General features: G+C 41.7%; 1 protein-coding gene across 1 annotated transcript in view; it reads left to right on the top strand.

Annotated features, from left to right (window-relative positions):
* Nucleotides 1-18127, top strand: part of LOC308244098 (phosphatidylinositol 3,4,5-trisphosphate 3-phosphatase TPTE2-like) — a gene marked incomplete at both ends in the record, with an annotated part of 137167 nt that overhangs the window by 101421 nt on the left and 17619 nt on the right. Inside the window, 2 exons of the mRNA XM_080660133.1 lie at nucleotides 14408-14469; nucleotides 16241-16321. Of these exons, the coding sequence (XP_080516259.1) occupies nucleotides 14408-14469; nucleotides 16241-16321 (143 nt within the window). The remainder of the gene's footprint in view (nucleotides 1-14407; nucleotides 14470-16240; nucleotides 16322-18127) is intronic.

The raw sequence follows: 18127 nt of genomic DNA on the forward strand, positions 1-18127 counted from the left end.
TTCTTCTTTGAATGGTTGGTAAAATTCACCTGTGAAACCATTTCATTCAGGGCTTTTATTTGTTGGGTGTTTTTTGATTACTGATTCTATTTTATTAGCAGTTATATATCTGTTCAGATTTTCTGTTTCTTCCTGATTCAGTCTTAAAAAATTGTATGTTTCTAGGAATTTATTCATTTCTTCCACATTGTTGAATATTTTGACATACAATTGTTTATAGTATTTTCAATAATCCTTTGTATTTCTCTGGTGTCAGTTGTCACTTCTCTTCCATTTCTGATTTTATTTATTTGGGCCCTCTCTCTTTTTTTCTTGATGAATCTGGCTAAAAGTTTATCATTTTTGTTTATTATTTTGAAGAATCAGCTCTTGGTTTTATTGATCTTTTCAAATTTTTAATACTCTATTTTGATTATTTCTGCTCTGATCTTTATTATTTCCTGCCTTTTGCTCTTTTGGCTTTGCTTGTTCTTCTTTTTCTAGTTCCTATAGGTGTAAGGTTAGATTGAGATTTTTCTTGAGGTACACCTGTATGTTATAAATTTCTTTCTTAGAACTGTTTTCACTGTGTTCCATAGATTTTAGGTCATGTTTTCATTTTTATTTGTCTCAAGGTATCCTTTGATTTCTCTCTTGATCTTATTGTTAACCCATTTATTGTTTAGCAGCATGTTATTTAGCCTCTATGTGTTTGTGTGTTTTTCAGTTTTCTTCTTGTAATTAATTTCTAGTTTTATGTCATTTTGATTGGAGAAGATGCTTGATATTACTTTAATTTTATTAAATTTATTGAGACTTGTTTTGTGGCCTAACATGTGATCAATCCAGGAATATGCTCTATGACATAGAGTCTATGTGCTCTTGAAAAGAATATATATTCTGCTGTTGGAGGGTAAATTATTTAAAATATCAATTAACTATATCTGGTATAATATGTCATTTAAGTATGCTGTTTCCTTATTGATTTCTGACTGGATGAGTTATGAATTGATGTCAATGGGAGTAAAAGTCCCCTAAAATTATTGTATTACTGTCAATCTCTCCTTTTATGTCCATCCATATTATATATTTAGGTACTCTTAGGTTGGGTGTATAAATCTTTGCAAGGGTTATATCTTCTTGTTGGGTTGAACTCTATCATTATGCAATGACTTTCTTTATCTCTTGTTATAACCTTTGTTTTAAAGTCTATTTTGTCTGATATAAGTATTGCTCCCCCAGCTTATTTTCATTTACATTTATATAAAATATCTTTTTTCATCTCTTCACATTCAGTCTGTGTGTCTGTTGATCTGAAATGGGTCTCTTGCAGGCAGAATATGTATGAGTCTTTTTTTTCTTATTCATTCAGCCACCCTATGTCTTTTGATTGGAACATTTAAACCATTTACAAGTATTGAATTTCTTCACTGATACTGTTTCTAGGGCAATGGAAACTAAAGAGAAAATAAACAAATGGGACTACATCAAAATAAAAAGCTTTTGCATAGCAAAAGAAACCATCAACAAAACAACAAGAAAGCCCACTGCCTGGGAGAACATATTTGCCAATGTTATCTCTGATAAGGGTTTAATCTCCAACATTTACAGGGAATTCATACAACTTAACAAAAGGAAGATAAATAACCCAAGCAAAAAATGGGCAACAGACCTAAATAGGTACTTTTCGAAAGAAGACAAAAGGAAGGCCAAGAGACGTATGAAAACATGCTCAAAGTCACTAATCATCTGAGAGATGCAAATTAAAACAACAATGCGGTACCATCTCACACCTGTCAGAATGGCTATCAGCAACAAATCAATAAACCACAAGTGCTGGCGAGGATGCAGAGAAAAGGGAACCCTCATGCACTGCTGATGGGAATGCAGACTGGTGCAGCCACTGTGGAGAACAGTATGGAGTTTCCTCAAAAAAACTAAAAATGGAACTCCCCTTTGACCCAGTGACCCCACTTCAAGGAATATATCCCAAGAAACTAGAAACACGAATCAGAAAGGATATATGCACCCCTATGTTCATAGCAGCACAATTTACAATAGCTAAGATTTGGAATCAGCCTAAGTGCCCATCAGCAGATAAGTTGATTAAAAAACTGTGGTACATCTACACAATGGAATACTACGCTGCTGTATAAAAGGAAGGATCTCCTACCATTTGCAACAGCATGGATAGAACTGCAGAGCATTACGCTAAGTGAAATAAGCCAGTCACAGAAAGATAAATATCACATGATCTCACTCATTTATAGAATATAATAAACAACATAAACTGATGAACATAAACAGATCCAGAGACAGAGAAGCATTGATCAAACCGTCAAACCTCAGAGGTAAGGTAGGGGAGGGTCGGGGAGAGATCAACCAAAGGACTTGTATGCATGCATATAAGCTTAACCAATGGACACAGACAACAGGGTGGTGAGGGCATGAGTGGGAGGGTGGGGCATTGGGGGATAATGGAGGGATAAGGACACATGTGTAATACCTTAATCAATAAAGAAATTAAAAATATAAAGTAAGTATTGATAGGTATGTAGTTCTTGCCATTGTATTATTCATATTTTTATCTGTTTTTGTCCTTCTTCTTCTTAAAGAAGTCCCTTTAACATATCTTGTATTACTGATTTGATGGTGATCAACTCTTTTAGCTTTTTCTTTTATGGTAAGTTCCTTATCTCTCCTTCAACTCCAAATGATAGCCTTGCTTGGTAGACTGTTCTTGGTTATAGGTTCTTGTTTTTCATCACTTTAAATATTTTGTGCCAATTCTTTCTGGCCTGCAAAGTTTCTTTGCGAAATCAGCTGACAGTCTTATGGGAACTGGCTTGTAGGTAACTAATTGTTTTTGTCTTGCCATTTTAAAAATTCTTTGTCTTTAAACTTTGGCATTTTAATTATGACATGTCTTATTGTGGGTCATTTTGGATTCATCTTGTTTGGGACTCTCTGCACTTCCTGGACTTGTTTGTCTATTTTCTTTGCCTGATTGGAAAGTTCTTAGTCATTATTTCTTCAAATAGGTTTTCAGTCCCTTGCTCTCTTTTTCTCCTTCTGGTACCTCTATGATGCAAATGTTGGTATGCTTGATGTTGTCCCAGAGGTCTCTAAAATTACCCTCATATTTTAAACTAGGGGCCCGGTGAACAAAATTCGTGCACGGGGCCAGGGGGGAGGGTGGTCCCTCAGCCCAGCCTGCACCCTCTCTAATCTGGGACCCCTTAGGGGATGTCCAACCGCCAGGGGGCCTAAACCGGCAGTCAGACATCCCTCTTGCAATCTGGGCCTGCTGGCTTCTAACCGCTCACCTGCCTGCCTGCCTGATCACTCCTAACTGCCTCTGCCTGCCTGCCTGATCGCCCCTAACTGTCCTCCCCTGCCAGCCTGATCTCGCCCCCAGTGCCTTCCTCTGCTGGCCTGGTTGCCCCCAACTGCCCTCCCTTGCCAGCCTGATCGCCCCTAACTGCCTCTGCCTGCCTCATCACCCCTAACTGCCCTCCCCTGCCGACCTGATCTTGCCCCCAACTGTCCTCCCCTGCTGGCCTGATCTCACCCCCAACTGCCCTCCCCTGCCAGCCTGATTGCCCCCAACTGCCTCTGCCTCATCCCCTACCACCATGGCTTGGTCTGGAAGGAAGTCAGACGTCCTGAAGATGGCTAGTTGACCTGGTCTAATTAGCATATTACCCTTTTAGTAGTATAGATTATATAGGATAAGATTGCTTAAATGGGGGGGTAGCCTTTTTCAGCAGGAGGGGATGCTCTTGGCAGACAAAAACACATAATACCTATATCTGGACTGATAGCCAGCCATATGCACTATACTACCAAACCGGTCATGAAAAAATTGAACCACTTTCTTATATCTTATACCAAACAGCTGCTGCCCTTAAAACCCCTCCTCAGCCGCCACCTTAGGTTCTACCTTCGCAGTTCACCCAGATTAGGTTCTGATTGGTTGGTTTCTATGCCAGTCAGTGTCAAAAGCTCCACCTCCTAGGCAGCCATTGGCTCCTGGCACTTCACCCAGATTTGGTTCTGAGTGGTCGGTTTCTATGCCAGTCAGCATCTCCGGGCCTATCTCTGGGCCTGATAAAAGAGGTGGGGCTGATCAACAGCCCCCAAGGAAGCCTGGAGAGAAACAGAGGCACCGCTGCTGACGAAGCTGGAAGAGAAAGAGAGAGGCAACGGCTGATCAACAGCTGCCACGGAGGCTGAGGATCAGACCCTGCCTCTCTCTCTTTCTGCAAACCTCTCTCTGGGCCTGATCCACAGCCCCCTCAATAATCAGTGCTGGGTTGCTGTGCTGGCACTGGCTGTAGTCAGTGCTGGGTCACCATGGCAACCCAGCACTGACTTCCGATGTTCAGTCGAGCCTTGGTCATTATAGACCCTGGCTCTATATAGATTCTTTTTTTTTTCCTCTTTGATTGGGTGTTTTCCTTCACCTTGTCTTCCAAATCTGATTCAATCTTCTGCTTCATCTAACCTGCTGTGATTTCTTCTAGTATATTCTTCATTTCAGTTATTGTATTTTTCTTATTGTTTCTACATCCTTTTTTATGTTTTTCTATCTCTTTTTTGAAGTTTTTACTGAGTTCATCTGTTCCCCTAACTTCACTGAGCATCCTTATAACCAGTGTATTGAGCTCTGATCTGGTAGATTGCTTGTTTTGTTCTCTTTCTCAAGTTTTGTCCTGCTCTTTCATTTGAGACTATTTCTTTGTCTCCTCATTTTTGCTGCCTCTCTTCCTTTGTTTCTATGTGTTAGGTAGATCTGCTATGTCTCCCAGTCTTGGCAGGGTGGTCTTATGTAATAGGTATCCTATTGGTTCCAGTGGCACAGCCTCTCTATCACCTGAGCCAGATGCTCCATAAATGTCCCTTGTGTGGGTTGTGTGTGCTCTCCTGTTGTGGTTGAGCCTTGGTTGATGTTGGCATGTCAATGTGTGTGGTTGATCCTGAGGCTGACTGGCTGTGAGGACTTGCTGCAATCACAATGAATGAGCTGCTATGTGGAGGCTGATCCCATGGAGCAGGATTTGCCTCAGGATGCTTCTTGTGCTTTCTAAGACTACCCTTTGGATGTGCCCTTTCTGGAGCTAATCTGATGGTGCCTTGGTGTGGTTGATGCTGCTATCAGGTTTGTTGGTTCTGGGGTCTCCTGGGAGGGGGTCCAGTGCTGGCCAAGGTCAGCTTCTGTTTGTGCTCAGCACAGAGCCACCTGGTAGGAGCTATGAAGTGATCCATGGTTGACAGCTGCCTGTGCTGAGCCCAAAAGCACCTGGGAGAGGTGACCCTGTGAACGAAGGCCAGCTGCCACCAGTATTGATCCTGGGGCAACTCAGCAGGAGGCACTGCATGCTTGCCTGGGGCCTATGGACAAGACAATTTTTAGCAGTGCCCCATGAGAGTCATTCACTGAGAGGCTCAGACAGTATGTTGTGGGGTCTCAGGGAGTCAGCAAGGTGGGGCAAGGGTGCTCACCAGATTAATGCTGAGTCAGATTTGGCAAGCTGTTTGGAAAGAGGGTTCAACACAAAAACAGTGGCAGCTGCTATCATTTCAGTCCCCTCTAGCCTTCTCCTTGAAGCCACATGATTTAATGCCTACTTGACATACAAGTAGGACATACCCTGGCACTTTTTGAGCTGCTGTCCCTTCACTGGAACTTAGGGTGAGTGTTTGTGGGTGAGTGAGTCTGTGCACAGGCCCTTTAAGAGGAGTCCTGGGTTCCCAGGAGCCCTTCATCTCATCTGGATGGAATCCCTGCTGATTTTCACAGCCAGATATTGTGATATTATAGGAACTCCTCTTCGTGGTACTGATGTTCCAAGCTGGGGAACCTGATGTGGGGTTGGGACAAATTAGCCGAGATATTCCTCCCAATTCTCAACACCACACATGGGTGTGGAACCAGCCTGTTTCACATCTCCACCCCTGCTATCAGTCTCAATGTGGTTTCTTCTTCATATTCGTAGTTATAGAGGTTCCATTCAGCTAGTCCTCAGGTGGTTTATTTCAGGATGATTATTCTATAATTTAGTTGTAATCATAATGTGGGCTTAGGAGAATGTGAGCACAGCTTTTACCTACTGTGGCATTTTAACCAGAAGTCATAGTATAAATTTTTCATCATTTTACATTCAATCTTTCTATATAATATTATTTTATGTATGGCTCTTAAAACAGCTTATATTGCATCATTAAAAATGCAATCTCAGTATCTCCATTTTCAATGTATTTATTGTGATTGCTGACATATTTGGACTTATTTATGGCATTCAAATATGTCTTATATTTACCACAATTATTCTGTGCTTTTTTATCTTATTTCCTGCATTCTGTTCATTCTCTCACCCCCTTTTCTCTATAGTAGTTTATTTTTAGTTTCTTGGCTTCAGCTGCTACTTAGCAGTCTGATTCCTCTCTCTATTTCTAATTCTCTGTTTTCCTAGACTTTTTATGTTTGATACAGAGGTTGAGGTTTTTTTATCTACCATTGGTGCTCACACCACCATCTTGACTTAGAAATAGTCTTTTTAATTTAATCATATTTGTTAGATTTACTGAACTTTCAAGCAGATAGTACTCATATTTAATATTATCAGTATGCTTATAAAAGTAAAGTCTTTAGAATTTATTATTTTCTAGAATAAATATTTTTTGCTTATAAGATGGTAAAAGAGAAACTTCGTTGCCAGATTTGCCAGATAAATAAAAAAAAATGCCTGAAATGAAGTGGGGGGAGCGAAAAGGTCCAAAAAAGAAAACTATAAAAAACAGTGATCCTGGTACAGTGAAGAAGAACAGTGGAGTCAAGCAAGATTGCAGGTGATTGGAAAAGACAGTCACACCAATGAGATATAAAGGAGCTCAAAACTAAGATAGATAAATCAATTGATTGATTTTATAAATTTATACATATTTACTGTGATATCTATTTTAAAAGATAATGAAATTACTGTAAGATAACATTTTGAAATAAAGTTTTAAAACCATGATAAACTTGCAAATGCTATAGAACAGTGTTCTTCAAAGTGTGTATATTGTTATGCCATTGATAATAGTGGGATAATTGACATTAAAATGTCCTGGATTTGAATCTTAAGACCATTGCTAACCCACTTGGATGAGTCACATAATTATTCTAAGCCTCAGCTTTCCTATCTGAACAAGGGGAATTGTAATACCTACCTTAGAGGATTGTTACGAAACTAACATGAATTAATGCATATTTAAATGTGTAGTGGAGCACTTGATACATAATAAACAGTGAATAATGGTAGGTATTATAATGATTAAAGTGGGGTCTAAGGACATCCAGCACTAGAATCATTGAGGAGGAAGTGGCAATAGTAAGTGTAGACTAGGGATTCAAGAAGCTTGGCTGTGAAAGAATGGAGAGAAATTAGTTGTTTAGGCATTTGGGGCCCATAGAGAGTGTTGTTTATAAGGCAGAGCGAGGAGACCTGACTATGTTTATTTGTCAAAGAAGGGGTGGGAGGGAGGAAGGGAGAGAGAGAGATTTTGAAGGTACTGAAAAGTGGAAACCAATAAAGTCAAGACTGAGTTGAGAGAAGGGATGGGATCAAGAACCCAAGTGGAGTATTTTGCTGAATTAAGAGGAGAAACTCCTCACAAGTGAGATTCAAGGAAAGGGAAAAGGATAGATGTAATCATGGGAAGCTTGTAGTGGGAACTCAGAGAGACAACAAGTTAAGGGAGGTCTTGCCTCTGTGAAGAAAGAAATGAACACAAACTGAGAGTCACTGGAAAGGTGGTTGGGTTGGAGATTTGAGGAATGTAGGGAAATTTTAAACCAGATTCTAAACGAACTAGGAAAAGGAACTGACTAGCAACATATAGAAGTGTTTTGGCTGCATTGAAGGTCCGGTTTACATGTTAGAACATTAATTTATATAATTACTAATATGAAAAGTTGTGTGATTTTTCTCAAGCAATTCTCTGCTTTTCTGGTGTCTATGTGTATCTGATGTTTTTATATGTAAGAATGGAGGAAGTGGATGCCCAAATTAACCAAGTATTAGGCTTTTACAGAGTGGGTACAACAAAAGCACCCAGAAACAAGAGAGGCAATGTTATGTGGTATTGGTAAAGCCAATAGTGAAATTGTTCATTGTGCATCTAGTTGAATGAGGAAGTGAAATCAAAACGAGAAAAAGGAGTTGTCATGGGATTGGATGTCATGATAAATTGGAAGAGTATAAATGTCTACTCGTTCATGTATTAAACACTAGGTACTGTATAGATAAAGGATGTGTGATAGGTACTAAGCAGACAAATGCACTTCTCCCATGGAGACCACAGTCTATTGTTTACAAAGAAAAAATAATATGTATTAGATAGAGATACATGCAACTTACACACACACACACACACACACACACACACACACACAATCACACCTACCACTCTTGGTATCTGGAAAATCACCTCATAGATTATAGATCTGCTTATAGACTCAAGGATTTAGCATGTAAGTCTACACAGTGGGGAGGGGTGATGGGCATGGCTTGAAAAAGACGAAAGCTTAAGGGTTGTTGTAAAAGGTCATATAAGCTGGCATTAAGATAGCTTGCTATTTTGACTATGTGAAAGTTTCTTAAACTTGCAGAACCTCGGTTTCTCCTTCCTTATGCTACTCACAGAGTTGTTGTAAAGATTATATGAAATATGAAACACAAATGTTAGTTATCATTATGAAAGCCAAGAATTTCATGACATTTAGAGGTGCAAGATGCTTCTGCCAACTTCAGGATAACAAAAGTTCTCTTACTGACTTCCAACTAACCAGTTTAGTGGCTTATATGATGCTCTCATTCCCTCTATGAACTCACCTATTGGTGTCCATTGACATGTTGATAAATTGCAGCTAGAAAGCTTCTCTGAAGTATGCCTATCTGTTTCTGCTTCTGCCAGCGTCTGCCAGTTCCATTTGTTATTATACTTATGTCAAATAATCAAGTGTTACGTAGATCTGTGAAATGTTAGAGTGAACAGAACAAGTTATAGTTTTAGGAAACTTAAGTTAAATATTTTAAGAAGACTCAATAAAGTTAAGTGGTTACAACCATAATTGCAGCCGAGTTAAAGACAAGTAAGACTAAAGTAAAACACTCAGAGAAAAATTCCAGTAGTAAAATCTAAAGGGGTTCTGCACCTAGATTGCTTTCAAAAATCGGAAACTAAAAATTATAGATGATGCAATGATTTATGCCATGGGCCTAGCCTTTCCAAGAAAAAAACTCCAAAACCTTTGTCCAAAATCAGAAGTGTAGTTAATAAATATACATTCATTTAAAGTGAAAATAGGCTATGTCATTTTTATGATTCCCTGCTGTACCTGACTTCACTGGGTGAGAGGGCATTTATTGTGTATGCAGTTGTACTATCCACAGGGATATAAATCTACAAAAGTGCTTTTCAACTGAAATATATCAGAGTTATAGAGACCCAGAGATATTCTCCACAATTGAAATGTTAACAGTCCATACACAATTGAAAGCTGGGTTAATAAAAAGCTTTTATTTATCATAACATAGGGTGGTCCAAAGTCCTCTTTGGAAGTACTTGGCTTAGAATAGTGGTTTTCAAACTATGGGTTGTAAAATAAGTTTAGTAGTTTCTTTTAAAAGGATAAAATAGAAAATAGAGTGCATGTCAAGTTAAAGGGATAAGTTTGGAATTGGATAAAATAAGTTCATCATATACTGGTAAGACAAAAGCTACAGATCATTATAGAAATAAAAAGCAACATTTTTAATTCAAATTTTGTTTGGCAGAACAAAAATATGTATTGGAATTAAACATAAGAGACTTTAAGGATGAAATGACATGAAATTAACGGTTTGTTTTAAACCCAGGTATTAAGCACTAGATACTGTATAAATGCAGGGTATGTGCATCTAAATGCTATAGAAGTGCCTGTGCAAAAGAGGGAAGGAGAGAGGAAACACAGGAGAAAAAGGGAAGAGAGAAATTAAAGTTCAATAGGCCCTGGTTGGGTAGCTAAGTTGGTTAGAGAATCATCCTGATATGCCAAGGTTGTGGGTTTGATTCCCTGTCAGGGCACATGTAAGAATCAACCAATGAATGCATAAGTAAGTGAAAAAACAAAATTGATGGTTTTTCTTTCTCCATTTCTTTCTCCCTAAAAATAAATTTAAAAAACCAAGTAAACAATATAATATGACTAGAGGCCCGGTGCACGAAATTCGTGCACTCGAGGGGATCCCTTAGCCTGGCTTGTGCCCTCTCGCAGTCCAGGAGCCCTCGGGGAATGTCTGACTGATGGCTTAAACCATCAGTCGGGAGGAGAAACCAAGATGGCGGCATAGGTAAGCACCTAAACTGCTGCCTTGCACAACAATTTCAAAACTACAACTAAAAGACAGAACAGACACCATCCAGAACCACAGGAAAGCTGGCTGAGTGAAAATACTGCAACTAGAAGGAAAGAGAAAAGCTCACAGAGAATTAGAGGTACGGAAAAGGGTCTTTGTGCGCACAGAGAGGAAGGGCGGCTGAGAGCCTGGCTGACTTTCTCTGGCGGAAGGGGGAAGGAAGCCCCCAACCGCACTGAACCCCCGTTCTGACTGCATGAACCCCAGTCCCGGGCGAAACCCCGTGGACCCAGGCTCATACAGGGGGAGTCTGGACTGTCAGGTAGAGAGAAAGGCACCTGGAGACTTGGAGACCTGGGGGAGACCCGGGGGAGCCCCGGCAGGCAGGGTTCTGGAGGCGCGCGCCAGTGTGCACAAAGGCTGCAGAGGTTGCCAGAGGCTTTCCCTAGCAGAAGGGAGTCCGAAGCTCCTGACTGCACTGAGCCCCAGTTCTGACTGCACTGAACCCCAGTTCCAGGCGAGCCCCTGGGGACCCACGCTCTTGTGGGGGGAATCTGGACTCTCGGGCGGTGACTCGGGAGCCGGGGAAGGCAGACGTCTGCAGGCGCGCACACATGCGCAAGGGCAAGGCTGACTGGAAGCCAAGACTGTATGCTCCGCCCTGAGACTCCACCCCATCCAAGCTGAGCACAGAGGCTATTGCAATTTGGCAAGTCTAATCCTATAAGGCTGTCTCCAGCACCCAACTTCTCCCAGCGTAGACACAGCTGATCCTTATAGCCAACTGGCCTGGAGGTCAATTCCTCCCAGTGATACCAACAACAATCAAGACTTAACTACAACAAGGCTGTACACACAGTCCACAAAGGGGTGCACCAAGAGTGTCCACCTCAGGTTAACTGGGGAGGCTGACCCACTGGACCATATAGGAAACCTAGCACACAAATCTACCCTACCAACTCAGGGAATCAATGAAAATGCGGCGTCAAAGAAACAGATCACAAACGAAAGAAATGGAGGAAAACAAACGACTGGATATAGAATTCAAAACCACGGTTATAAGGCTTTTCAAGAATATCCTAGAAAAGGCCGATAAATATAACTAGACCCTTGAAGATATGAAAAAGGACCAACTAGAAATTAAACATACACTGACTGAAATAAAAAATATTATACAGAGACCCAACAACAGACTAGAGGAACACAAGAATCAAGTCAAAGAATTGAAATACAAAGAAGCAAAAAACACTCAACCGAAAAAGCAAAAAGAAAAAAAAAATCCAAAAAGTTGTAGATAGTGTAAGAAGACTCTGGGACAACTTCAAGCATACCAACATCAGAATTATGGGGGTGCCAGAAGAGAGAGATCAAGATACTGAAAACCTATTTGAAGAAATAATGACCGAAAACTTCCCCCACCTGGTGAAAGAAATAGACTTACAAGTCCAGGAAGCGCACAGAACCCCAAACAAAAGGAATCCAAAGAGGACCACACCAAGACACATCATAATTAAAATGCCAAGAGCAAAAGACAAAGAGAGAATATTAAAAGCAGCAAGAGAAAAACAGTTAATTACCTACAAGGGAGCACCCATACGATTGTCAGTTGATTTCTCAACAGAAACTATGCAGGCCAGACAGGAGTGGCAAGAAGTATTCAAAGTGATAGATAGCAAGAACCTACAACCGAGATTACTCTACTCAGCAAAGCTATCATTCAGAATTGAAGGGCAGATAAAGAGCTTCACAGATAAGAAAAAGCTGAAGGAGTTCATCACCAATTGAAGGGCAGATAAAGAGCTTCACAGATAAGAAAAAGCTGAAGGAGTTCATCACCACCAAACCAGTATTATATGAAATGCTGAAAGGTATTCTTAAAGAAGAGGAAGAAGAAAAAAGTAAAGAGAAAAATTATGAACAACAAATACATATCTATCAACAAGTGAACCTAAAAATCAAGTGAATTAAAAACCTGAGGAACAGAATAATCTGGTGAATATAATAGAATCAGGGGCATAGAAAGGGAGTGGACTGATAATTCTCAGGGGGAAAGGGGTATGGGGGGGTTCAGGAAGAGACTGGACAAAAATCATACACCCATGGATGAGGACAATGGGGGGGAGGTAAGGGCAGAAGGTGGGGTGGGAACAGGGTGGAGGGGAGCTATGGGGGGAAAAAGGAGAAACAATTGTAATAATCTGAATAAAGATTTATTTAAAAAAAGAAATATTAATTCAATATGTACACATATAATACCTTAATAAAAAATTTTTAAAAAATTAAAAAATAAAGAAATAAACCATCAGTCGGACATCCTTAGTGCTGCCACAGAGGCAAGAGAGGCTCTCGCCACCACCACTTCACTCGCCAGCCGTGAGCCCGGCTTCTGACTAAGCGGCGCTGCCCCTATGGGAGCACACTGACCACTAGGGGGCAGCTCCTGGATTAAGCATCTGTCCCCTGGTGGTCAATATGCATCATAGCGACTGGTCATTCCACCGTCGGGCCAAAACTGGCTCTCCAACATCCCCCAAGGTGTCCCAGATTGCGAGAAGGCACAGGCCAGGCTGAGGGACCCCACCAGTGCACGATTGGGGCCAGGGAGGGATGCAGGAGGTTGGCCAGCTGGAGAGGAACCACAGGAGGGCTCCAGGGTATGTCCAGCCCATCTTGCTCAGTCCCGACCAGCCAGATCCCAGCAAGCTAACCTACTGGTCAGAGCCCCCTGGTGGTCATTGAACATCATAGCGAGCATTGAGTGGCCTTAGCATATTATTAGCATATTACACTTTGATTGGTTGAACAGACAACTGGACGACCAGACACTTAGCATATTAGGCTTTTATTATTTAGGATAATTATAGAATCTGTGAACTGGGTATATGGGGGTTCATTATACTGTTTTCTGTTTTCATATCCTATCTAATAAAAGAGTAATATGCAAATTGACTATCACTCCAAGACACAAGATGGCCGCCTCCATGTGATCAAAGATGGCTGCCCCCATGTGGACACAAGATGGCCACCACAAGATGGCCTTCAGGAGAGGGCAGTTGTGGCCAGTTAGGGGTGATCAGGCCAGCAGAGGAGGGCAGTTGGGGGTGACCAGGCCTGCAGGGGAGGGCAATTGGGGGGGGGGAAACCAGGCCTGCAGGGGAGGGCAGTTGGGGGTAATCAGGCAAGCAGGGAGGGCAGTTGAGGGGACCAGGCCTGCAAGGGAGAACAGTTGGGGGGGACCCAGGCTTGCAGGAGCGGGCAGTTGAGGGGACCAGGCCTGCAGGGGAGGGCAGTTGGGGGCAATCAGGCCCGCAGAGGAGGGCAGTTGGGGGAGACCAGGCCTGCAGGTGAGGGAAGTTGAGGGGGGACCAGGCCTGCAGGGAGGACAGTTAGGTGTCAAACAGGCTGGCAGGGGAGTGGTTAGGGGTGATCAGGCTGACAGGCAGAAGCAGTTAGGGGCAATCAGGCAGAGGCAGGCAAGCGGTTGGGAGCCAGCAGTCCTGGATTGTGAGAGGGATGCCCGACCACCATTGGGATCAGGCCTAAAGGGGTGGTCGGACATCCCTCAAGGGGTCCCAGATTGGAGAGGGTGCAGGCTGGGCTGAGGGACACCCCGCCCCCCCCCCCCATGCATGAATTTCGTGCACTGGGCCTCTAGTATTTTATAACACACTTAAAATCTTTAACTAAAATGAAAGGAACAATGGGTATTGAAAATGCTAGATGGTATTTGGGGTTCTAACCATGTTCTTTTATTGATGTTACTCTTAATTGACGAGTAGCTCTGTAGTGTTAGAATCCTAAGCAGAGCTGGATTCAAGAACAATGCACACAGTACATGTGCACTCATGCACATGGTTAGGAAGAATTCCTAGGAGAACCTCAGAGCAGTGAAACAGCTTTGGCTATTTCTGACTTGAAGTTTTCTGAACAAGCACCTTCAGAGCGAAAGAAAATCAATTGAAAATGACCTCTGGATATTTCTGAGAGTATTTTTATAACCACATATTGCCATGAATAATGAGCTAACTTCTTTTCTTTTCTAGGAAGAACTGGAACTATGGCTTGTGCCTGCCTTATTGCCTGTGAAATATTTACAACTGCAGAGGTATGAAAGATGTTACTGCAAACGTTGTCGTATGCTCACTGCATTTGCTAGTTCTGAAATGTCATTGGTAGGATAGGATGATCATTTAAGTCACGGTACATAATGAAATTGTAATGGGAGAGGCTGTAATTAGAAAGCTTGGTTTTAACACTTCCTTGTTTAACTTGTGGTAGTTACAACTGACCTGGATACCTCTTACTCTGGGCCAGGACTAGGGTGAGGTCAGTGAGACACTAGTGTGCCATGGGAAAAATTTAAGAGAATGACAAAATACTCATAGTCAAGATAAATAATATCCTAATGCAATATTTTTAAATGAAAATTAATGCCAAAAATCAATGACGTATGCAGTATCAACATTTTAAATAAAGGCAGGACCCAATAGGGGCAAGATTAAGGTGAGGTGAGTAAGGTCAAATTACACAGTGCAAAAAAAGCTTAACAATCTAGACACTTCACCTGGGTCTCCTAGTCCGGTCCTGCACTTATTCTGACCAATTATGGGACTTCCTCCTTTCTCACAAGAAAAATATCAAGATTGATTGGGTAAGTTCTCTAAAGGACCTTGATCCTTAGAAGTGCTAGGTAGATAAAAGGTGGTGTTTTCTACCTCAGAACAGTCTCTCCTAAGTGTTACTTTTGCATAGTCACGCTCTGGGGTCTGAGCCCTCTGGAAATTTCTGAGAAGACAGGGTGGATTGTTTCACTTCTTGAAGCAGGGTTCTCAGTCTTTTTTCTGCCATGGTCTTGCTGAGAAGTTACCACTTAGAGGACACACTCCCAGTAGCTCTGCTCCTCACTTGGCCCACAGTCGAGTTAAGAGAAGCTGTGCATTATGCACCATGCCCAACACTCTAATTCCACCATCTTCTTTTTTCTAATTTGAGGCAGGTTATGAAAATGGATGTTCTAGAATAGTGATTTTCAATCGGTGTGCCACAAGAATTTTTAAATCATGCAATACCTGAGTGTTTAGTAAAGGGCACAGATCTCTTTTCCCTTAGATTGTCATATAATAAAATGACAGTAGCCACACAACAATAGCTGTCCAGTGTGAATGAATCAAAATTATACCTATAGTTTGTCAGATTGGCAAAAAATATATATTTTTTGGTGTGCTGCAGAATTTTGGTAATTAGTTAATGTGCCATGAAATGGAAAAGGTTGGGAGTCACTGTTCAAGAACAATGCTTTTTAAACTTTGCATCAAAATCTATTAGTGAATAATAAAATCAACGTATTGTGTTGTGACTCGTATATTTTTAATAAAATGGAATAGATTAGGAAATATCAAAAGGTAAATATTGTTTTGTGAAATTGTGTTTCAGTTGTATGTGTGTGTATGTGTGTGTGTGTGTGTGCATCTCCTAGGTTTATTAATGTAGATTGTTGCTTTTAAATAAAACATTTTGGAAGCCATTGACCAAAGCCTTAGACAGAGAGCCCCATGTGTTGCTAACTGGCTGCATACGTCACCATGGCAGTCACCAGCTTTTCTTTCCATCTTAATCTTCTCCATTTGTAAAATGGAAAGGTAGGAAGACAGACCAGATGACCTCTAAGGTCTTCCCAGCTCTAAAATTCTATGTCTTTATGAATCTTGGAATGAGAGTGGGACTTGATGTGGCTTTGCTAATTTTATTATTTTGGGTAGCCTCGGCCCAGAGACTGCTGACTTAGGGGGATGTGTGCCCTTAGAAACATTAAGAATACCTCATACAGGAGAGGAAAGTACAGATGACCCATGATCTGATTGTCCCCATTTCTATAGGAAAGCCTTTATTATTTTGGAGATCGACGAACAGATAAAACCACTGGCAATAAATTTCAGGGAGTAGAAACTCCTTCTCAGGTAAGTGTCTTTTTAAGAAGGGGGTCCTCACCCAGCCAGCTTGGCTCAGAAGTTGAGTGTCAATCTATGAATCAGGAGGTCACGGTTCGATTCCCAGTCAGGGCACATTCCTGGTTTGTGGGCTCTATCCACAGTGTGGGACATGCAGGAGGCAGCCAATCAATGATTCTCTCTCATCATTAATGTTTCTGTCTCTCTCCCTCTCCTTTCCTCTCTGAAATCAAAAAAATTTTTTTAATAAAATAAAATAAAAGGGGGTCTTCTGGGGATTGATACCTATTATTTGTTCTCAGTTTAGACTTCTCCTTTGGTGGTCAGGCAGCAGCACTTGGATGCCCTATGAGAGGCCTTGATCCCTCCCAGAGGCTGAGAGCTGTACCACAGGCACTGCCTGAATTTTGCAAGCTTTGCGTTCTCCCCAGAGCATATTGCTTCCCATTTTATATTGGTTACTAGAGGCCCGGTGCACAAAATTCATGCATGGGGGGGGGGGTGTCCCTCAGCCCAGCCTGCACCCTCTCCAATCTGGGACCCCTCGAGGGATGTCCGAATGCCCGTTTAGGCCCGATCCCACTTAAACAGGCAGTCGGACATCACTCTCAAAAAGATAGCTATAGGCCATACTAAAAGTAACACTCGCCTGCCTGCCTGCCTGATTGCCCCTAACCTCTTCTGCCTGCCAGCCTGATCACCCCCCTAACTACTCCCCTGCCAGCCTGATTGACGCCTAACTGCTCCCCTGCTGGCCTGGTCACCCCTAACTGTCCTCCCCTGCAGGCCTGGTCCCCTCCAACTGCCCTCCCCTGCAGGCCTGGGTTCCCCCCAACTGCCCTCCCCTGCAGGCCTGGTCCCCTTCAACTGCCCTCCCCTGCAGGCCTGGGTCCCCCCCAACTGCCCTCCCTTGCAGGCTTGGTCCCTCTCAACTGCCCTCCCTGCTGGTTATCTTGTGGCAGCCATCTTGTGTCCACATGGGGGTGGCCATCTTGTGTGTTGGAGTGATGGTCAATTTGCATATTACTCTTTTATTAGATAGGATTGTTTACAGAGTTCAAGAGTTGCTTCCCTTCCCAAAGAAGGAAGGTCCCAGACTGCTGAAGATTAACTAAAGTCAGCAGCCATTTATTTCCCATAGAGAGGAACTGAGTCTTTCATAATCCCCCACTAGGGTAGTTCAACCCTTGCAGAAGATCATGTATGTGAGTGTGTGTGTGTGTGGTGGGGGGGTGGGTATGCATGAGACAGAGACACAGAAAGAGAGATGGGGTAGGGGCTGTATTTTGAATGATAAAGAAAAGGGAAAATTAACATTTTTCAAAAACCTATTATATACCAGACACTATTATACATTATTATATTGCACTTTTATTTGTATCATCTCATTTAATTCTCAGATAACATATGTAAAATATATGCTATTACCCTTTTTTCCTTTTAAAAGTATTTTATTGTGGAAATTTTCAAACATAAAATATTGAGGTAATCATATAATAAATCCGATACGCATCACAGCACTTCAACAATCACTTGATTATGTGGCCAGTCATGTTTTATCTACTTATCTCCACTTAGACACACACACACACACACACACACACACACACACACACACTCTACTCTTTCTCTAAACTGGGATTATTTTGAAGGAAATACCAGCCACCAGATTTTATTCTCCTGAAAGTATGTTATTATGACATCTACCATAAAGACTCTTTAAAAAACCCTTACAACCATATATCATATCTAAAAATATGATAATAATATTTTAATAGTATCAAAGGTCTAGTTTATCTTTAAATTTCCATAATT

Source organism: Plecotus auritus (genome assembly GCF_963455305.1).
Source record: "Plecotus auritus genome assembly, chromosome: 3".
In the NCBI taxonomy this organism is placed as follows: domain Eukaryota; kingdom Metazoa; phylum Chordata; class Mammalia; order Chiroptera; family Vespertilionidae; genus Plecotus; species Plecotus auritus.